The sequence below is a fragment of the Cebidichthys violaceus genome, unplaced genomic scaffold (assembly GCF_023349555.1).
Source record: "Cebidichthys violaceus isolate CVI_PGR_0920_01 unplaced genomic scaffold, fCebVio1.0.p SCAF_17, whole genome shotgun sequence".
NCBI classification, from domain to species: domain Eukaryota; kingdom Metazoa; phylum Chordata; class Actinopteri; order Perciformes; family Stichaeidae; genus Cebidichthys; species Cebidichthys violaceus.
In genome coordinates, this window is record NW_027176340.1 from 12,651,681 (window position 1) to 12,675,521 (window position 23,841).

The following is a 23,841-nucleotide window of genomic DNA, read 5'->3' on the forward strand; positions in this document are numbered from 1 at the left end:
GAATGAGTCTGGTTATATGAACATACTGTTTTGGCAGCTAGGTAGCTAGGAGATGGATGTCTGTAAATATATATATATGAATGTGTTTGTGTGGGTGTCTAGTTTGATTGTCCGGTGTGCTGCGTTAGTGAAAATGGCGCCACGCCGTCACTTCCGACGAGTGTTTTGTTTTTGGCTCAGTGAACATTTTGTTTGTAATATTTTGATATTGTCTAAGACCGTTAAAATGTGTTTTACCATATGTTTTGCACTATATGTTTTGAGTATGGTAAATAAATGGGATTCTGCTGAGCGAGGAGAAATGAACAGACGCTGAAGTTGCCAAGTCTCATTTATGTGTCCTGTTTGCAGAAACTATTATCTGGCTATTTCGTAACAATCCTGGTACCAATCCTGGAATTTGGAATCAAGCCACTTAAACTAGTGAAATATTTTGGTTTATGAAAAATATTCAAAAACAATGACAATCCCATTTACTGTAGTTGTACTTTTTTCTACCTTAAACATACTGGCGCCACTTTTTTGGGTTGGTGTCCTTGTTATGCTTTTGCATCTTTACAGTCCATAAAGAAATACAGTTGCGGGAGTGAATATGTTGGGATTCCTTTTCCAAGTCACTGCCTTCTCCATCCATTCTCACGCACCATGCCGTTGCGTCATGTCTATGAGACAAGTCTATTCTCTCTGCTGGTATCTTTTGTTTCGGAAGTGAATGGGTTACTAAATATAAAGTGAAGGCTGAAATGCAGCTCTCATCATTTATTTTTAACAATGAGAACTTCAGGGCTGCTACGTGTATTTCGTGATGAGGGAATAGGGATGGATGTGCTACGGTGACAGAGTCTCACTCTGCAGGATGCTGCAGCATTTGAAGGAGCTTTACACCTCTGATCCCCGTTTCGCTTAAGTTTTCAAAGTGCTATAGATGATGTGTCAAGTTGGCAGAGATATGCAGTGTGCTTTTAATGATAGCACTCACAAGATCACATACATATTAATAGAAACCCCTCACTGAAATGTCACAGATTGTTCAAACTAACAAATAATGTGAAATTGCTTGTACGACTAAACAAAAAATGTATATTTATTTATAAAGCTGCTAAAATGACTTTGGGCAATGTAGCTACTAAACTTTGGAACAATCCTCCCCAAATCTCAAAAAGAACAGAATATAAACATCTTAAATGTTACATTTTTCTGGCGTAATACTTGTATTACTTTCTAGTTATGCTTTAATGCCTCTTCTTTTTGTCTTAGTATTTTTTTGGAAAGGGTTACATACATTTTACTTACAGCTTTACATTATATTAGTAGTTATGTTTCGGGATTCATAAATTCCAATTATTACAAATGTATCACGTGTATAAATTACGATAAAACCAATTCTATATATAAATAAACACATTACAGATACTACACTTTTGGACTGATTTGGAGTACAAACCGTATACAACTATAACTGTTTTCTTAACCCTCCTGTCGTGTTCGTTTCTTCCCCCTTAGTTTAGTGTTCCCGGTCAAATTTGACCGGTCTGTTTTAACTGCTCTTACATTAACACAAAAAACATTAATCATCACCAAATTTTATTTAACACCTTTTTAAGCTGTAAACAATGTCTCAGACTAGTGGTTTACATGAATAACTACTATGAATATCCAAAGAATAGACACTGAAATTGTATCGCTAAATTAAATGAAACTGTTGTAAGGACATTGTTGACCAGAGGCCTCCCGGACTCCGCATCCCACAGACTTTTTGTAGCCTCATTGTTTGACCGATATACTAGCCTCTCTGACAGAAAATCTCCTCATCATTGTGCTCACAGAGTAAAATGAGAGCAAGGCACAAATAAAGGTTTATATAGGGGGAAAGTGAGAAGGTATGAAACATTGTTTAGTCTGGAAGGTGTGGTTCACGTGGGGGGATGGGCACATAAGCGCGGGATAGAGATGGGTTCCCATAAAAAACACCTGATTTTTTTGTTTGAAGTTTGAAATGTGTACAACTTTATAAATGGGGCTGTGAACAGGTGTTCACACAAGTGTGTGTATGTGTGTGTGTGTGTGTGTGTGTGTGTGTGTGTGTGTGTGTGTGTGTGTGGGGGGGGGGGGGGGGGGGGGGGGGTTTGTGGATGTGTATGGGGCTGTTTTCCATCTGATGAATGGACATAATCTAGTGTTTCCCATTCATTTCCTATGGCGGTCACTTTTGACCGGGAACACCATGGATGTTACAAAGTTGACTAAACCACAAAAAATTCAATGAAAGTTGTCATCAGCAATTTTATATGTTCAAATGTCTAGTGTGGAGGATATCATAAGGCCTTGATGCAATCAGATGTAAAACACAATATTTATGATTGATTAAAGTTGTAAATCGGTCAGATTTGACCCGAACACGACAGGAGGGTAGACAGAAAAATGTTTTTGATATGTTTAGGGTCATATGCCAGATGCCACGCTCATGATAAGGACATGTCTGCATGTCTCAGGCTGCATCAGAATTAGCTGTCATCCAGTTGGGTGCAGAGAAGCTGGGCATTTGTGGGAGGTTAACACTTGGCACTGTTAGATTTGGTACTTTGGGCATTTGGAGGTAGACATTGGGCAGAGTGCTTGTTATACTCCTGTGGAGAGAAACGGAACAACAAAAGACAGAAAACAGAGATTGTTCATGCAAATGAGTTGTAAAAAGCAACAAATTAAAGAAGTCACACATTAGTTGAAGATGAACTCTTTGATTTTGTTATACACCTCTTAGCATCCTTTATTATATATTATACATTGCACAGCGGTTTTGAAGCCTAACTATATTATAGAGCTTTGGGTGTGTTGTTGATGAACACAATGTCTGACCTGGCCAGCTTCATTCTATCTATCCAAGGTTAACTTAAGATTGCTCAACTAAGATTCTATTGAAAATCTGTTTGTTGGCTGATTAGAGATAAACACTAGAGTTTAAACCTTTTATAAACGAGGCCTATTTGCAGGCCTCAGCTAGAATAAAGATAAGAAATACCTAATTAAGTGTATAATTAAATAAAAAAAATAAAAAAATAAACAAATAATAATATTTTTTTTTTATATATTTTTGAGATGAGAAAAATCAAGGAACTATCAGAATACATGTTACAGGTTAACATAAGATAAGGATGGAACACAGCACAACTTGGAAAATTCAAAAGATCGCCCTGGAAAAACAGCAATTTCAGGATATTGTTTTTTGGAAAGTATGGAAATCCAAGATTTTAAATATTCCCAGCTCTTATAACAACTGATAAAGGCTCTATATACACAGTTATACATAGATACAGTGAAACATTTATAAAATATAGAGCATATAAAATTAAAAAACTGATTAAATATTCCAATATTTGAATAAAAAAATATTTTTTAAATTCAAAAACACTCTATATCACTTATATGTATCACTCCTGATGTTCAATGAATCAAAAGACAGAAGATTGGACATTTTTTGAGTGTTTTAAGCTCTTTCTAAGCCCTTTTTAGTTGTTTAGTTTAAGGTCAAATACTGCTTCAGATTCAGACCACTCTCTCTGTTCAGGGCTGTATCTCAGCCCCCCTTTCTCCGATTTTCACCATTGAGACATCCTTCGAACCGTAGGAGCCAATAGAATTGCCTGAAATTGAAAGCTAGATGATTGACAGCACTATTAGCCAATAAAGCTCAAAAACGTCCCATCTGATGGCAGATCTGAAATCTAATTTGCTGAGCTTCCAACCCTCCCCAAGAAGCCGAGGAGTGTCGGAGAGACACGAATCGAACGGATTCACACGGAGCACATGCAGCTGGACATACATGCAGTGGAAGTACGGAGATATTTCTTTTTTTCGCTGAGATTCGACCAAAAGTGAGTACAATATTCGATGAAAGCTGTGTGACTTTTTGTGTTCGAAGCTGAATATCTCTGCGATGGTTTACCGGAGAGAGAAATAGAAAATATGTCCGTAATCTCTGTCAGGCGGACATGCTTTTTCATGCCGCATGTTTGCAGGTAGCACGTTGCTAACGGAGTGTAGCAGCTGTTTTCTCCGGTCTGTTCCAGTCATATCGAGTATGATTTATGATATTTTGTTATTTGTTTGCTTGGCTGATGGGAGATGTGTTTGTCTCATGTAGAAGTGACCGAGTTCATGTTGTTCCCAGGACGCTGAGGTTTCTGCAGAACTATAACATCATTATATTCGTTCTTCGTGGGTTCTCTGCCAGTTACTTTTAACACAAAACTCTCTAAGTTTTTATGTACTCTGCGTCCAAATGGGGGACCCTCGGGTGTATAAGGTATGTTCATGGAACAGCAAGTTACTATGTTGAGTTTCTAAACTTCAACATTGAGCTGAGAGAAAATATTGGGATTTGGGGCGCAACAACACAATCAGAGATTATCTTTATGTAATAAATGGCAGATCATTGTGTACACTAGATACTGATGCTGTCAGAACCCTGTCACTTCACCACACATCAGACCGCTGCATCAAAAACAATCTTCTATGTGCGTTCATGAAGAAAACCTCCTTTATTTCTGTATAGGCCAACTGTTCAACTGCAACGATAATTAAAATATAAGACTATTAAAATACAATAAAATCAATGCAAATTTGTAGATTCTCACCCATGTCCTGTATAAAATATGTATCCTCAATGTCCTGAATTATCGTAAACCATAGTAACCTAGTTATGGGTCATCCATACCCTGCCTCACTCTCTCTTCCTCTCTTCAGTTTTCATGCATTAGCTCCATGTGTAGTTGCTTGTTTTCTGTTTGTTTATTTCCTGCACATTGCAATGAATTGTGAATAAATGGCCATATTATTATAATGGAAACCTGGTGACAGTTTCAAAGAGTCAAAGCCAATGCTAAATCTGTGCACAGGTGTGCAAAGTGAAAAAGGGCTTAATCCAACACAATATATCCACGACACAGGTGAAGATGATAAAAGTCAAGTAAATAAAGGCATCCTTACTTGACAGGTTCCCAGGATTCCCTTTCGAAGCCTCTGTGAATGGACTGAGCAATGGAGGACTCCATCAGGTCCACATATCGCACCACCAGGGGGGCATACAGGTCCTGCAGGTGTCTGTGGAACTTCCCATTGCACAGGTTATCTGAGGGAGGGCGTGGGGAGGAGGAAATAAGACACGGCAGTGACAAAGCAAACCCAAGCACATCAGGCAATGCTGAGTAAGAACAGTGTCCTGACAATCTTGTTATAGAAGCCCTGTCAGTGAAAATGTACAGTACAGTAAATAAGGTGATCGGTTTGTGAGTATTCAGGCCTACTCTGTAACAACAGATGCAATGTCTCTTGTGGTATAACAAATGATTTTAATTAATTTCCCTCCTCATTAAAAACATTTGCAAATCTGATTTCTTTTAAGTATTTTGTATTTGTTGTGTATGTTTACTAGCTGGCAGTCTTCTCCTGTCTTCCCTGTTATCACTTTACTGTTTATTGGCCAGTTACTGCCACCTGTTGATCAGTGGAATAGTGTGAAACCATTGGCAGGAATGTGAATCGCTTCACATTGCAGAGATAAACCAAACGGCCAATTTCTCATTTATTTTCAGCTCTAGAGATTCTTCTTTTGCAGTATTATGCTGACAAAAACTTGTGTTCATATTGCTGTGTCAGTCCATTTGACTAAACCGACACATTATTTAATCAATATAGATGTCAGCATAGACGCAGCATAACAGTTCATGTTTCCCTCATGCTTTATGTGTGTAAACTGTGACCCAAAGGGGCTTTTTACACTTTGATGTGTTCATGTGCATGTTGGGTTTCAAGATAAATTTGAAGGGCAGTGAGACAAACAATAGATAGGCCCTGTTCTCGATGGTGATAATGAACAATGACAGGGAAGGTTGGTGTTTCTGGCGCTTCATTAGCAGGTACAACAGCGCATCCAGTTTTTAATCTTTCTAGACAAAAGGATGGAGTCTCGGGGTATTTCTAAATCCAACCCGTCACACACATTTCCCCCAGTCTCCGCTGGCTCCCAACTGGTAAAAAGGCAACACTGACAAAGACCACAGGAGATAAAATGGAGGCCAGTGTGTGCTAATGTGATGCCTCACGGCTCCATGCAGTGTGTCTGCTTTTCCTCTCCCCCTCTCTCTCTTTGTTTTTCTCTCCCCCTCTGAGCATGTATGTGTTTGTGTTTGTGTGTGTTGGCATTGGAGTCAAGGTCGATGATACACAGTAGGTGCAATGTTTGCTGTGTTCCCTGATTACCACGCTCCCAATTAGCCACTTGAGCGGCTGCTGTCCACTTGGATGTGTTGTGTCCAGGAGTGTGTTCGCAGGGCTTGCCGTGGCCCAGCTACCACTGCTTTAGACCTCATTAACTCCTTGCATGGCAGCCCGACTTTGGCGCATGTCTAGTGCTAAGGCTATTTACTGCTACATAAGTGCAACGCTGTGGGGCAACAGAGCAGATGACCTTCTGTGGAAAAGATGTACCCATGATGATACGCTTTACTTAAGTGCGCGCTTGATACACTGTGTGGGCAGAGAGGGCCCTGCTGGATCTCATGTTGGTAGTGAAGATGGACCCTCTGGCTCTAAGAACTTCCATTTTTATGTATCAACACCACAAGAACTAGGATCAATCATAGTTTTGAGGAACGTTTGTAGTTCCTATTTCAGAGTAGGTATTCCTCCCAGCAAAAGAGGAGCCGTGAGTGACGTAAGTGAACAGTATTTGCATGCAGCACAGCCATCTGCCTTTTTTTAGCCGTGAAAACAACAGAACCCAGTAACATCAGCACAGAGGCTAACCCAGTAACATCAGCACAGAGGCTAACCCAGTGACATCAGCACAGAGGCTAACCCAGTAACATCAGCACAGAGGCTAACCCAGTGACATCAGCACAGAGGCTAACCCAGTAACATCAATACAGAGGCTAACCCAGTAACATCAATACAGAGGCTAACCCAGTAACATCAATACAGAGGCTAACCCAGTAACATCAATACAGAGGCTAACCCAGTAACACCAATACAGAGGCTAACCCAGTAACATCAATACAGTGGCTAACCCAGTAACATCAATGCAGAGGCTAACCCAGTAACATCAATACAGAGGCTAACCCAGTAACATCAATACAGAGGCTAACCCAGTAACATCAGCACAGAGGCTAACCCAGTAACATCAGCACAGAGGCTAACCCAGTAACATCAGCACAGAGGCTAACCCAGTGACATCAGCACAGAGGCTAACCCAGTAACATCAGCACAGAGGCTAACCCAGTGACATCAGCAGAGAGGCTAACCCAGTAACATCAATACAGAGGCTAACCCAGTAACATCAATACAGAGGCTAACCCAGTAACATCAGCACAGAGGCTAACCCACTAACATCAGTACAGAGGCTAACCCAGTGACATCAGTACAGAGGCTAACCCAGTAACATCAATACAGAGGCTAACCCAGTAACATCAATACAGAGGCTAACCCACTAACATCAGCACAGAGGCTAACCCAGTGACATCAGCACAGAGGCTACCCCGGTGACATCAATACAGAGGCTAACCCAGTAACATCAGCACAGAGGCTAACCCAGTAACATCAATACAGAGGCTACCCCGGTAACATCAGCACAGAGGCTACCCCGGTAACATCAATACAGAGGCTACCCCGGTAACATCAATACAGAGGCTACCCCGGTAACATCAGCACAGAGGCTACCCCGGTAACATCAATACAAAGGCTAACCCAGTAACATCAGCACAGAGGCTAACACAGTAACATCAGCACAGAGGCTAACCCAGTAACATCAATACAGAGGCTAACCCAGTAACATCAGCACAGAGGCTAACCCAGTAACATCAATACAGAGGCTACCCCGGTAACATCAGCACAGAGGCTACCCCGGTAACATCAGCACAGAGGCTACCCCGGTAACATCAATACAGAGGCTAACCCAGTAACATCAGCACAGAGGCTAACCTGGTAACATCAATACAGAGGCTAACCCGGTAACATCAGCACAGAGGCTAACCCGGTAACATCAGCACAGAGGCTAACACAGTAACATCAGCACAGAGGCTAACCCAGTAACGTCAGCACAATGGCTAATCCAGTAGTGAAAAACCCTGTAATGTTAGTGCAAAGGCTAATCCAGTGACAGAGGATTACCCAGTAGCACAGAGATTAACCCAGTAATTTAAGCACAGAGCCTAACCCAGTTGCACAAAGGCTAACCCTGTAAGTAAGGCACCTTAATGATTGCTGTTTTCCTTATGTTAATATGACTATGGCATGTAACAATTATTTCTTTATTTTGATATTGCTAAAACGCTGAGAGAGAGCTTTGTGTGTTTCAAAGCCTCATAGATCTTCTTCCTCTGTGCCATAGAACTCCATTATAAACACATCACTGACCCACTGTTTTGCACTAGGTGACATGTTCCGTCCTTTCCGTGAACACACATACTTTTATTTTACTCAATCCCACATACACCGTCCTGCTGCCACAAATACTCGCTAGAGCACCAAATCTAAATTAATCATTAACTGAGAATAGTTATAATAGCACTATTTCTCTTAGTTGAGTAATGTTTGCTAAAAATTTGAGTGACTGGTTGTTTTAGGAAATTACTGAGCCTTTCAAAAAAATTAAGCTATATATTTGTGACTTGTTTTTTAAGACCGACATTTTCTGTAAGAACAAATGGGCTTGGGGCTGCGAGCCACAGACAGCGCAGGGAAGTCAGAAAGTATTGAGAAACAAAATTACACATGATTGATTTGCACATTTTTTTTGTTTTGTTTTTCATGGAATTTGTTGACAGAAAGAAAAATAGAGAATAACTCCTGTTTCATCCTCCTTAAAATTGATACGGGGGTTATGGAAGTCTGGTTTAGGTTAAAGATCAAATTTACAAAGGAAATAATGTCATTATGTCGCAATGCAATCTAAGACATGAATAAATCAATGTTGAAATCCTGAACAGTATTTTTCATGGAAAGAACATTTAGAATAAAGATACTTTAAATACTACAGCGATAAACATTTGAACATTTTTGCTTTGATGGGAAAGGGTTATTTGCCCGTATATGAATACAGAATACATGATTAATTCAATTTGTAGCAGATAAGAACATTTACACAGTAGGGATCTGTTATAGTGACTGTTGTTGCCAGCGCTGTAGAATTACCTTCCCTCTGTTAACTTCTGGCTTGTGTAGCTATGTCCACTGCAATGCACTTCATTTGCCATTTTCACACAATTGACAATATGTAGCAAATGAGAAGGTGGCCAATTTGATGACACTAACAAGTGAGCATAACAAGCTACTTGCAGTCATCTCTGCTCAGCCGAATGAGTGGACCACTCTCTGCCTTCTCCTTGACGCCCGACAGAAGAACTGAAAAGGGGACGCATTCTCTAGAGACAATTAGCGCTCCGCAGAACCAGTCTGCATTGTGAACACTGCAGTGTTTCCTTTACAGGACCATGGACAGCTCCACAGTGTTCCTGCAGGCAAGTGCATGCAGTTCATTAGAGAGATGGCTGGCCTGCAGCAACCAGCATCAAGACCTGACTATTATCTTCAATCAGACACTCCTGGCCCTGTTCACACACACGCACACACACAGTTCAGTATGTAAAGTGCTCCAGGCCTAAAGTAGACATTTCACGTTGACGGGAATGATTTCAGAGACATTTGAGGGATGTTTCAGGGCGATTGGAGTGCAGAGCGAACAACAGCTGTAAACCTTTACTAGAAATGCTCTTGATTTTTGTGGTTGATTATGATAATAGAACTGGGCGCTAAAAACATTACAAACACAGATTGCTATAGAAACATCTTCTTAATAACTAAACAACCATTTCACAAAATAAACTTTACTTTCTAAACAATCGTATGGCAGTCCTTTAGAAATGTCCCACTATCCAAAATTGGGAAAGCATAGTTGAATGAGTTGGTGAAACCAGCCCGGTCTCATCAACTGCCGTTGAAGGATACAACATTTTTCTAAGTCATTTAGGTGTTTTTTTTTGCACCATGTAGTCTGTAAAGACTGCAATGTAAACATATGTTGCAATGTCTCTTTCCAGAAATTACGACCCGGATAATCCACAGATTTGTTGTGATCAGTTTCAAGTAGGAACTATGGCTAAAAAAAAGATGTGTTGTAATGTAGTATAAATATAGTCAAACCATTTTTTCAAACCCAAACTAAGTGGTTTTGCTGCCTTAACCTAGCTGTTACTGTTTCACAATTTTAACCGTGTGTGACAACGTTAACCGCCACCGTTTCACAGCATAAACCACCAGTTCTAACCTTAACCTATATTGTGTTTCACAATATAGTGATGCTGGAAGCAATTATCAAAATATGACGTAGTATGGATGAGGTCACTTCGACAGTGAGTAAATATTAATCTTGCATGGCAGGTAGATGCTCACGATGTCAAGAGATCCCGCGAGAATCACAGGATCACACATCACATGAAAAATCTATCTTTTTAGGCTTCAAGTAATGTGTTTGTGTCCTGTAAGCCAGAGGATAGACCAATCAGCATCCTGTGAGGAGCTACTGGCAGCAATGGCTTAGGTCAGCGTGAGACGACACAGAGAGATGATTGTTCGCTCAAAACAACAATGGCAGCTCCCGAGCTAAGTTGCTGCAACAGCATCATTTATATCAGAATTGGAGAATATTTTTTTATTGAAAGAAATAAGGAACCACACTGAAGGCCCTATTACATGGAAAAGATATGTTGATCTTCTCCCGACTCCCTACGATACAAGTTCGATTGACAGATGGTTCATCCAGTCACCTGCTATCTATTTTTTGAAAGTGCCTGCCCTTTTCCAAACAGTTTTCAATGACGGCTTCTCAGATGGTTCTGTGTAACAGACCATCCGGATGGTCAAGTTAAGTAAATTAGTTGTTTATGCTGAAATCAAGTCCAAATAAAATGTGCAAATAATGATACTCAACTTGTTTTACTGTTGTACATGGTGCATAATGCTCTGATTGTCTAATGCATGTTGACAGTTGAATATGTTTTTTAATAGCTCCTAACTCACAGTCCATTCTCAGGAAGTCGTTGAGCAGCTGGAAGAGGGGGAAACTGTCCCAGCTGTCGGGCGGCTGAACCTCAAGAGCTGCGTCCATGTCGGCCGAGTACAGACACAGGAAGGTCTCGGCATGCTCCACCATAAGGTCTGACCACCACGCAAAAGCCTGCAGATGGAGAGGGAAAGACAGAGAGGAAAGAGAGATAGAGTGCAGGGAGTGGAAGGAAATCAACAGGGTGAGAATGAAAGAGAGGAGACAAATTAAACAAAGAGAGGGCACATATGAGTGCTGCACATGGGCACGTCTTTAGGAATTCACTGCTAACAATTTGAATCTCATTTACCATAACGGCCAACGATGTAATGCAACTCCACTGATCTATTGCAAGTGTTCTTGGCTCTCTCTCTCACTTTTCACCATATGAAATCAAGTTGTTGCCACTGCGAGATCTCCGGGGAAGCATTCTTCACAACTCACAGCAATAAAAACAGTGCTTGGGCACGGAAAATCACACGTTTTTCTGCTGGCCCACAGAGGACACAGCAGCAGCTCCTTGACAGGCATGGCAGGGAGCTACTTAAACACTCACCCGCAGCTCCTTCTGCGAGTCAATCAGAAGAAAGGAGCTAGCGAGCTGCGTCTCGCTCGTATCCCCCCATCGAGGAGACGCAGTGGAGTGACTGTTAGGGACAGGGCTCTCTCATGCACATCAAAAACACTTACTTTCCTCCATGCACCCCCACTCTTGCCAGGCCTCTTTAGAGGGACCCCTGAGGAACCATGGTGTTTGCTCATTCACATCAAGCTGTCAACACTGTAATGTGAATGTACCCATGGGCTTTCGTGGTTGTGGTGGTGGTGGAAGGGGAGGGGGCATGCACTTGCCATGGGAGCTTGTAGCATTGGGTAGTAGGTGTGAGATAGTTCGCAGGAAGGTACATCTAGTCAGTGCCACTCATGTAATCATCACTTTTACATTTGAGAAATAAGTAGTAAAACTAAAAAGATGTATCAGGATGTTTCTTAAACCAAGTATTTAAAAAAAACGTATCTATACACTCCTGTCAGAACAAACCAATTCTCTGAAGTGTACAAAGATTTAGAATTTTAACTTTTTTCATAAGTTGCATCACCATGTATTAACTCAAATGACGATGGCAACCAGAAATGATATCTGCTTATCACACCCCATGAACCTGGTGGGCTGTGCAGCTGTAAAACTGTGAACATGTTAGCACCTGCCAAACTAAAGTCATGTAACCTGGGTGTGAACCAAAATTCCGATGTGAAATTTAGATACTTTTGTGTGGATAAAATCCGTACAGAAACACTGCACTTTAGGTCAGACACAAAAGATTTAACTCGCTTGTGTTTCTATTGCACCCAGTCATCAACTAGTCAACAATGCGGTCTCTGATATTTTGCATAAAATATTATAATAATAGCAAAAGAAAAAGTGGGCTCATGCAACTTGAGGCGGGATCATAATGACTTCTTCAGGGCCACTAAGTATTTCTTGTCTCAAACAAATCATGAGTAATTCATGTAATTGTGAACCAGGAAGTATAAAGAGCGACAAACTCCACATAGTGAGCAAATCGGGTGGATGAATGGGTCCATCTAAAATCACAGGACGTTCACCCAGGAGATTACTGATTGTGTCCCATGTGAAACCACAAGCCACTGTGATTTACAGCCAAAGTCATGATTACGTCACGGTGCAAAACAAAAGGAAAGACTGGAGGCAAACACGAATCACCTCAGAGTAAAGTTACACAGTAAAGTTACACATTGAAAATATCATCTCGCTGTGATGTTGGGTGCCAGAAACAATAATACGTAACTTGAAATGATAAACTGATTAAAGGCTCTAGCGAGCTACAATATCAGCAAAGAGTATCAGAGATGGAGAGAAAGAGTTGCTAATAGTTTAGCTTTTTGTTGAGGGAACCAGTGTGATGTCAACTTCCGGGTTGGCCTACAAAATACCTCATAAATGCACCACTTTATTAGAGAGATGAAGAGATGGCCCAGTGTCTTATTTAGCTAGCCATTTGCTGGTGAGCTTTGTCTAATTCCGCACTGCTTTTACACAACAGTAGTTGCAGAAAATGAACCGAACAAAATTAACACTTATCTGGCGATAGTAATGTGCTTTCCTTTGCTGTGACAAGAGTGTGGGGATGAAGCATTAAGTTGTTAAATTTTGCTCATTTAGAGGCTGACTATAGTTACTTTGGCTAATTACTTTGCTAATTCCACCATTCTTTAATGCTAACATTACACTGATTAAAGAAGATGAGTCCATTAGGGGGCTGATGGTCAGCACAGTGCTGGGTCTACGGTCCCATTACAGCCAGTACTTTCCTTTCATTTTGCTTGGAGATGTCCTATGTAAAAGTCATGATACAGGAGGAGTAATATTTGTGTTTAGTGGCAGGACAGAAGAGTGTTACAGGATTATAAACATGCCTTTGAAAAAAAAAAAGTTTTGCTCAACAACTTGCAGCAGTTTTACTCCTCAGTTTTTGACAAAACTGTAGATCATGTGCATAGGTTCAATGTAGTAATTGACTTGACAGCCTGGAAGTTAAAATTGGTGATTACATGATAGGCACAAAATGGGGCTAGTAAATAGAATGAGCAATAACCAGCTTTAGAGACACACAAGTAAAACATTAATACAAGTACATTGAATTATAATAACCTTGAGTTATGAATGTTTTTTCATTGTGAATTGACCAAAACAAAAATGGAATTGATATCAATATTTGCCAGGGTTGGAGTCTAACGCTGGTTAGGTTGGTTCACCAATGTGCTCACATTATTTGAGCAGCAACATAGTACATTTCATTGAAATGCAAGGGGAGAGATCATGTTATCTCTGCTCACACAAAGCATGCCTCGCATTTCCTCCATTGTGTGTGCTGAAAGATCCAATGGAGAGGAATGGGTTTCTTTTTAAGGGAAGGAAAGGTGACACAACACCTTCCCCAAGCTTACTTACAGGACTCGGTAGAATAAATGACACATGGCTAAACACAGGAAAACGGGTTAGCATATTCTGGGATGATTTGGGGTAGACTCCTCAAAAACAAGGTACAGAGTTGTACGCCAAAAAGTTACACGTACAGCATCGAAAGCCACAACTCTGTACTTTGCTTTCTCAGATCCGAGCTTAATGAGCTCAACAAATAAAACACATTCTTTAAGTGCTTGTCTCTGTTCTCTATTACCAAAGGCCAAACTGTTGCTAGCTTGGGAACTAACAAGCACTGCCAACAAGCACTTGATTAGCAGTGACCACAAGCCGAAAGGGGTTCCGGGTCATTGTTGAGTAGGGAAACATTAATGATCCTCTACAACAATAGCCATATCATTAAGTGCATGCACAGAACTTACAGTAAGGGTAGGGTAGGAGACGGGGCATAGGGCACTAAAACAATCACATACCTCTTTTCCCTGTTCAAACATTTCCCCGCAAACCAAATAAATCATTGAAATAAAAGCAGAGAGGGAATAAGTCAGCTTTCAATAACAAAGTCACAAAAAAGAATATTATTTACAATAATGTAGATAGCACAGCATCCGCAGGAAGCTGCTAGAAAGAGAGGATGGATTAAGGGATTTTCTAATCAAAACAAACCTTCAAAATTCATGTTTTCTTCATGTGCACATCTTTTCCCTTTGCATTGATCAACAGAGATGCTTTGTATTTAACATTTGGAATTTGAATGAACATGAAACTTTTACAGTCAAAAAGAAGTACAAAATTACTATTTTCTGAAACTCATCTTCAGATCCCTTTTAGGTAACTTGATGCTTTTAGAAACCGTACCGGAGACATAGGTAAACATTGTCAATTGAAAGTCCACAAATGTTCGTTTTTTTAAGTCAATCAACATCCCGAACATAAACCTGTCTGTGACTGATTAATCTAATGTAACAGTTTGGAAGACGACACCTGAAAACACTGACAGAATACTCCACACTAAATGAATTATGGCATTCCTCCTACGTTGCCATCAACGGTTCCACCGATGGCGTTAGACTGGTTGTAGCCAGTTTTCGATTGAATTTTATAGAACTCAGCAAGTTTTAGGATAACCGTGTTTACTTTTTCTTTTGAGGAACCATGTGGGTGCTAAAAACTAAATTTGGATTTAATTTGGAGGGTACTGCCAGCCTATAATAGAGGGTTTGCAGGTGATATAATGCACTCTTTGTTGCTGTGTTGTTATTGACATGGACAGTGAAAAAAAAAAATCATGTCCACTTGTTTGATAGCTAGTGAGCCATCTTGTCAACTAAACATCAATATGTTGCAGTTACCATCCGATTACTATACGAGTCAACATATCTTGATCGGGCCATTGTTAGTACTGTCCTCTGTACAGCAATAAACTGGTGCTAATGGCTAAAGCTTTTGTTTCTACTTGCGATCGGCTGCACGAGCCTCCGCAGAAGTCGCGCGAACACCAAGCATTGCACGGAGGCGTTTAGACTCTGTCTGCTGTGCGCTACATTAGTCTCTGAAACGCCAGAGGGCGTACAAACAAAGTTAACAGTGAAGAATCAAAATGATGAGTATGTGTAAGCCATAGATTGTAGGTGTAACTGGCAAAAAGCCATAAACCAACCTCAATGCCAAGAAAAGGGTTATTATACAAGAATTCTGATAAATAATTTTGCTGTTCTGAATTATACAAAAGAATGTCAAGCAGGCAAAGCTACATGTGAGAACCGGATATATAAGTCTCTTTATGGATATTATAGCAATGTTCAACAAAGCTTAACATGCTATAGTAAGTGGATCACTCTTTTCAAATGATTCAGAGCCTTCAGTTTTCCTACATACATTTATAATGCTATCCTGTTAAGGTATTTAACATGCTTCTTTCCACTTTCATGTCAGAAAACAACACATTTTAAGTTAAGGCTGAGTGTTATCTGTGTGCAGATGGGCATTATAGTGAATTGATTACTGTAAATAAGTAATTTAAGAAACAGAACAGTAATTCTTGATGATGTAAGAGACACATTTTCTTCATTTTAAAATGACGGAATAAGCAATATTTTCATTAGATGTGTGTGTGTGTGTGTGTGTGTGTGTGTGTGTGTGTGTGTGTGCGCAGATGCACTGACCTCAGCATGGTGTTCCTCATTTTGCTGAAGCACCTCAATCACCAGCTCGGCCAGGCGAATATTGTCCTCCAGTTTTTTAGCAGGGGTGACTAACCGCCCTACATTCTCTGAAGCACAAAGGTCAAGGGTCAATGTGGGCAGAGTCTGGTCAGCAACTAAACCTTCTTTCTGTCTCTTGTTACTAATGTATGCATGCAACCCAAAGAGATTAAACACATCCCTGATCTGAGATATAAAAGTGTATCTTGTTTCATACAGTATTTAGATAGTATAGTACGTATACAGCATGCATGTTATCCTGCCTACTCCTACACACTGGAGCTAGAGGATTAAGTCACTCACAAATTTTGGATATAGCTGTTGCCGCAAAAGTGATCCTTAGCCCAGTCTACAGCCTCAGCCTGAATCACTGGGACAATCTCACGGTCATATTCAAAATACAAACATGAAATATCAACTTTGTTATAATTAGTGCTGGGTATCAGACCTTAGTGCTTTTGGACTAAAGACTGCATTGTGTTTGTAGCATCGAGAATATAATAGTGTGAATAAAAGGAGCAGTGTGAAGGATTTAATGGCATCTAGCGGTGAGATGGATTTAGAACACCAGCCACTTCTTCTTCTGCCATTTAAACATTAAAACACAAAGGCCTTCTCTAGTGCCAGTGCTTGGTTTGTCCGTTGAGGGCTACTGTAGAAACCTGTCGCATTCTAAGATAGAAACGGCTCATTCTAAGGTAATGAAAACATTCTTAGTTTCAGGTGGAAATACACTAAAGAAAGCATAGTTATAAATATTACATTCCATGCCTGCTAATAGAACCCCCTCAATCCTACACACTGCTCCTTTAAGGTCAGATTCTGGCTGATTCAAATCATTATGGTGTTAATAGACTTCCTTGAAGCAAAGATCATGTGCAACACGTTTTACCTAGCCCTAGTTATGCTTTAATTCTAGGGTTATTACATATTGTTAAACCATTTTTGCAATCAACACTGTCCCTGTGAGTGCTGGAAGCACTGCTGGGTGGCTGAAAGAGGTGATGCTCGAGGTATAGTGACTGATGCACATCTCTGTCACTTTGACGGTGCAGTGATGATGTCATCCAAAGGAAACATGGGCGTGATGAAGTATGCAAACAGCATGTACATTGAACACTCATCATGCAGCAATGTGGCGGTTATGTTGTGCTCATCCCCACAGTATATCTGACTTTACAGTGTGATTGGTTTGAATGGGGGGAGTTGCTGTACTTGCAGAGTAGACGTAGACTGCACTGAATACAATTTTGTCTTTCATACTTTGACGTTTAGTATGTTCAGTGAGAGGCTTGAATTTATACCAAAGTCTGAGAATGTACTTGTTTCTAATAGTTAACAGATGCCTGGCAGGTTCAACTAAAAATGGGTTCAACTGACTGTTGGTTTTGAAGTGGACTATCTTTATTTGTCTTTGGTAAGAGGCCATGGTACAAGCATGATAATGCACTCCAAGTATTCCTGATATGGAAGGTAATGGATTCTGAGGTAGAAACACCAAGACTTTAAGCAGAATGCCTCCACTCCAGCATTGCATTAAGAAACATCCAATCAGCAAGATTCAATTCTGTTGTAACAAGTGGCAGGGTAAAGTTAGAAGTTGAGCTTTGTAGACGATGGAGGATAAATTCAGGAATTTGAATTAATTCACATTTTTTATTTAGTTTCATGTCTATTGAGTAGCTATGGTACATTGCTGTTTCTGTCTGCAGTGATGAAGCATTTTGAAAATGCTACAATTGTGATTTCTCAGCTCTGTCTGAAATCTTCTCCATAGCAGGGACTGCTAAGGCTACTGTATTACCCACAACCCACACTATGGTCTGACATCTAATAAGCAAGCATGCCTGAGGTAGAGCACATTACAAACTGCGGCTCATTGACTGCAGTTCACCTTGCTGCTGGATGCCGGATTTCCTTAACATGTCAAAGCAAGCCACTAATTACCTAGCCTATTTGTAAATTAACAAATCCAGTAGTTGTATCTCACCAGTATTTCTGAACATGCGTAGCCGGACATGGCTATCGATTTCACCAATTTTCATGACAGCAAGTAGCTGCAGTGTATTTCACCTGTGTTCACGACTACGGGTAGCCAGACTCTTTTTTTTTTTTTTTCCTTGAACCAGCGTTTATTTCACCGGTGTTCATGGCCGTGAGTTCTAGACTTTGGTGTGCTTTTTTGTGTTGCACCGATGTTTCTGACCGCGGGTAGCCACAGCTAAGCAGGTGTATTGCTGAGGAACCAAGGAACCAAGTGTCGAGTATGAAGTTGTTTGTATGAGTGGTTCTCGGGAACCACTCAACACCACTGGCCGAGCACTCGGCCCCTTCCGAACAGGTGTGGGCTCTCATTCTAACGTCAGCAACATTTTCCTGCTGGATAAGAACCTACCCTTGCAGTGCTTCACAGGGTTTGAATTGGCCACATCAGAGTCATGACAGTAGAGCCCTTGTGGCTCACTGATGTTGTGGACAACGCAGCGGGTTGATGGAGGATTGCCTGCTGTCATGCTAACATGGCTGAAAGCTTCAACAGAATGGGAGTTCTGTACTGGTTCAAAGAGTTCAAAGGGGGCGGGGGGCTGTTAGGATGTAGTAATGTGTGTCAAGTCAGAGCTATTGTGTCAGGATTTAAAAGTGTACTTTTGGAAACGAAGGAACAATTACTTTATTTTTATTTCATGAAATAAAAACATTTTTTAGAATGGACTCAAGCTTTGTTAGATCTAATCAGGACGACATGTGGACAGCTTCATTATGTCAGCTCAGATTTCATGGTCATGGTTTTTTATCATGCACCGCTTCACTGGGATGTATTATTTCATGACTTATACAGATCTGTTTTGACATGTTGGAAGTTTGAAGGTCTTCTTTAACCGGAGATTGACGGTTACCAAGTCCAGTTTACCGTGGATTGAGTGCTTGCTCACTACTCATTTGCCATCAGGAATGATATATTTTCTTTTTTTACTCCTATCTTAGAGAAAGGATAATGTCTTGGATATATATAATTTAAATGTCACCTGCATGCAAACAGTGTTTTCTTCCATGTTTGGATGTTTGCACTCGTTTGTCACTCTTTTGGGTTATTCAACAACAGAAGTGATTTTAACTAGCAATGTGTGAATTATCTTAAATATTTCTCTTTCCATTTGTCAATCATCAACTCATTTCTGCTCCTCTGTTGTGTTTTATCAACGTTACATCAGTTCCAATGCTTTTTACAAATGGTTATCATTAGGGTAAGGCCAAATTTGATCTAGTATCTTACATAATTGTGAAATTGCAGTTCAATTTAATCATTGCAAACAATTCTTGCCAATTTCACCAAAACGTTTTGAATTGTGTTATTTCTTATATCTTCTAATTCTCAATGGAACTGATTAATCTCAACAACGGGTTCTTCACCAGTCTAATCATTTAGTGCAGTGAGAAACACCACATGGGGGGTGGAGGGGTCACAACGTTCCTGAAACATGTTCTGTGAGGTTTCTGTGCCTTTGCTGGTCAATGTCCAGGTATCAGGAAGGTGGTGACAGGGTCTATGGTGGTATGGTCTAAGGCAGATGAGCTAACAGCAGAGGTTAGACATACAGTACAACGTCACCTGGATCCTTCAGATTTCTCTCCACTAAGTAACAGTCAATTTGTTTAAAAAAAAGAACAGGTTGCATGGATGGATAGAAGGTAGAGAAAGGTGGGAAAGTTTCAGGTGAAGGGTGAGAAAGAAGAGATTATTCAATACAGATAGTATAAACTGAGGTTATGGAAGACAGGAGGCAGAAATAAAGGTAAACGTTAGATTGACTGTTCAACAAATATCTGCAGCCTCGGTTTTGTCTTTAAGTACGGTTTGCAATATAGAAAGAAGCAAGAAAAAAGGACACAAAAAACAAAACATCTTCACTTTGACCTAAAATCCAGTATGCGGAAATCTGAAAAAGCATAAAAACCTGTTAAAATAGTTATAATAAATGTCATCAGTATTAGCATTTCATGGTGGCCTTAGTCCAAAGAGGTTTCACTCAAACGATTGAGCACAATGATACCCTTATACAAGGGTATACAGGATGTGGGGGTCCTGTTTGAATGTACCATGATCTTAAACACTCAAAGGATTTACACACAAGCAAAGTAAAAATGCATTCAAGTCGCAGACAGACAGGTGGTTTGGGCGGGACAGAAAACAAGCTCATAGAAAGATTAGACAAGTGTTTTTTGTGGCTAAGCAACAAATTGAGCTTAAAACAAATCAGGAAACTGTAACTGTAGACTTTACAGACTTAAACAAAAGATACAAACAAACCAAAGTACGTCAGGGACGACAAACATGTGAGTTTGCTTCTTGTTGTTGGCGTGCATACTGGTTATAGAGGAACATAGAAGGGTGCAGAGGTGTGGGGCTGGGGAATGAGGAAGGTACTCACGAATGGTTAAATCCATCACTTGAGACGCCAAGCAGAAGACAGGATGCTCATACATCTCTCTCTTTTTCCCTACAGAGAAAGAGGGAGGATACCGAGGCATGCAAGAGGCCGGGGTCAGAGAGGCAAGCACACAGGGCACTAGGGTTTGACCGATGTGAGGCTTTCAGGGTCCATACCTGCATTCTTTGTACAGCTATTTATTATCTTAGAATTTCACACATTGCATGCCATAAAAGCATATTGGTGTATCACTATTCAGTTAATTCAAATCTAGAATGTATTTTATTAAAGGTGCAATATGTATCATCTTCACATCTCAAATGAATATTAACAAATTAGAAATAAAATGTGTCCCAAAAAAACTGTGTCTGATAAATCATTTTGAATTGTTACTTTCTCATTTTCAAGATCCTAATTACTGTTCAATACATGATTTTTTTTTTCCTGATCCTTTGATTCGTGTCAAATCCTGTTGACTTTCTATCATTGGTCGATACTTTCAGGTAGTAGTTGTGTTCACAATTCCTATAGTCAATTTTACATATAAGTATTCAAAATCTGATAAAAAAATATGTTCTGGTTGTTATTCTATATATTTGTACAGTAAAGCAAACTCCCTTTGAGATGTAAAAACTCATTACATAAAATGCCATGAAGAAACTGATTTCATGAATAAATTAAAATGAAGATTAAAGCTACATATAGCACCTTTGACAGCTCTGCTAACAAATATGTTGTCAAACTGCATAAAATCATTCTGAGTTGCAATGTCGCTGATTCACCATATCCAGCCAGACAACTAATCAGGCTCATCTTAGTGCTTACACTTTCCTGTTTGAGCTATTTGGGGACAGGTAGCTGAGATTTTGCAAGTTGACGGATTTTGGCAGATGGCCGCATACAAGGGTACAAGTAGACCGTGTCCATGCTCTTGTGTCTGGGGCTCAAAGAGAATGGGCCGTCTACTTTGGATTAACCATTCGTTCCGCCAAGCAGAGGTCAAGTATAAGAGATTTTTTCCCATATCTATCCCATGCCAGGAAGCACACCGGTATGAACGAAAGGAGTTTTGGGGGATAATCAACAATCACAACTGACATACTAAGGTTCATGCTCCTTAGTGTCTCCAGTGAGGTGATGGTTTCTTTACACACACCGTCTTGAAATGACCATTTTAAGTAGTTCGGAGTCAATTTGACCACCGACATTTTGGGTAACATACTTGTTTGCTGTCTTGTACTTCTATCAGATCTTAGCAAGGAAACCTCCCCCTGATCTGGCCTGAATGCAGTCAAACACTAATTGGCTTTGATCAACAGGAGAATCAATTATAATTGACATTAAATACAGTTATTGAGTCAGTAGGAGGAGTTGTAATTGAAAAAGCCCCACCTGCCAACTTCAACACAGATTAATTGTTCACAATGTTCACATTATCAGAAATATTTTCCCTGGGACAACGTTAGTCTCAGGCCCTGATCCCACATCTTGTGTATTTGGCACATTTAGAGCTGAACACATTTAGCTTCAGGAACAGTTAGCATTCAAGCTGTTTTTTTAAACAAATGACCAATAGGTACCGTGTCTGCAGCATTTCAAAAGATCTTATAAAGAAGTTACCAGGTTTGAGCTCCGTCCTGTTAACAAAAGCCAGATGGCTCTTGATCAAAATGATTTCTAGCAACCAAATTAACAAGATGCAAAGATGCAAGGTCTGCAAAATATTTATGATGCCTACTAAAGAAAACTTGCACCATGCAACAGAAAAAAACACTGAACTGCAACAAAGAGCAGTCCCATCGTGTCTTGTTTATTGGCCTTCCTGTTTTCAAACAGCAGATAATGAGAAGCAGCAAAAGCCAATAGACAAGGAAAAAAGAGGAAGTGAGTATGGAATTCCTTCGAGAGAAAGAAGAGGGAAAGAAGAAGGATCGCTTCAACTACCAGGCAGGTCAAAGTGGGACACAGAAGCAGTTCAGGACTCGGCTAAAAGGTATGGTGGACAGAAGTCAGCATAAAGATTGAATTGAATGCATTTTTACTTACTGTAGACTACATTTGCTACTAGCATAAGCTGAAGATAAGGCAAAATAAACATAGCATTTGTGTTAAAACAATGGTCATGCCATTAAGAACATGTTGACAGAGCATTATTAGAGGGGCTTTAGCTGCAGCTGTGAAGAAAAAATTAGGTTAGGCTTTGTTTTGAAATTCAGAATTGAAACTCAGAAACGCAATAAAATATTCTAAAGTATTGTATAGCTGCTTTGTTCTAAGGATCTCTATTGAAAACGCACATCTGTGGCAAATAGCTAAATGTTAGTTGTATAGAAGTCAATCCTAAAGTCACCAACCAAGGCTAAAGCCAAGTGTAATTTTTCCAAAATCTTAGTGAAAAGGCTTATTTTTTTCCAAAATTTCATGCACAATAATGCTGTAAAGATTAGAATTTGACTGCATGAATGAAAAAAGAAAGTCTAAGCATGGCCAAAAAAAAACTTCCAACAATTGGCAGACTATGAAAAAACTCTACTTCCTCAGGTGATTCGTCAGTGTTTGTCACTGTTATTTAATCATATCCTTGCTTGGTGCAACATGCATAGTACTATTGGATGACTATCCCACAATGTTCTATAAGCTTTATTACAACAACCACATAATATAACCACATTTTGTGAGCTCTGCCCCACTGAGTTCAGAAACCCTCCCCACACTGCATTTATAATCTCTCACATCTGAACTCTCACTGACTCAGCAAGTTAAGAGTTGTGTTTCAACTACAGTAGCTCTAACACTAAGGAGCAGTGACTTACCTTCCAGTTTGGCGTACTCCGACAGCCGTTGGTAATTGACCAGAGCTGCCTGCTCCAGACACTTACGGATCACAGCCTTGACTTCCTCTTGTGGAACCAAAGTAACGATATCTTTCATCAGGACCTACAAAGGAAAGACATGGCAAGAGTTTGTATTATCAGTGTACGGCAAATATATATCATCGCAAGACAAATGATGACAAATGTCAACCAGAACAAGTAAGTTTTGACTGAAAGACTATTCTAGCATCAGAAGGAATTTCTGCTGCATATCAGGAGATATCATAAACATAAATATGGATCACTGCCAACACGTTTTTTTTTTTAAGAGGATAGAGAAAGGTGCGTTTTA

At 40.1% G+C, this 23,841-nt stretch overlaps 1 protein-coding gene across 5 annotated transcripts in view; it reads right to left on the reverse strand.

Annotated features, from left to right (window-relative positions):
• cadpsa (Ca2+-dependent activator protein for secretion a) overlaps positions 1-23,841 on the reverse strand; it is a 206,380-nt gene that overhangs the window by 47,806 nt on the left and 134,733 nt on the right. For 3 of the 5 annotated variants that reach the window (XM_068712609.1, XM_068712608.1, XM_068712606.1), the window contains 5 exons: positions 23,490-23,613; positions 20,677-20,745; positions 16,208-16,314; positions 11,071-11,227; positions 4,987-5,128 (listed from right to left, as the gene is read on the reverse strand). In XM_068712609.1, the coding sequence (XP_068568710.1) occupies positions 4,987-5,128; positions 11,071-11,227; positions 16,208-16,314; positions 20,677-20,745; positions 23,490-23,613 (599 nt within the window). The remainder of the gene's footprint in view (positions 1-4,986; positions 5,129-11,070; positions 11,228-16,207; positions 16,315-20,676; positions 20,746-23,489; positions 23,614-23,841) is intronic. The other 2 variants (XM_068712610.1, XM_068712607.1) reach the window with 1 other exon arrangement.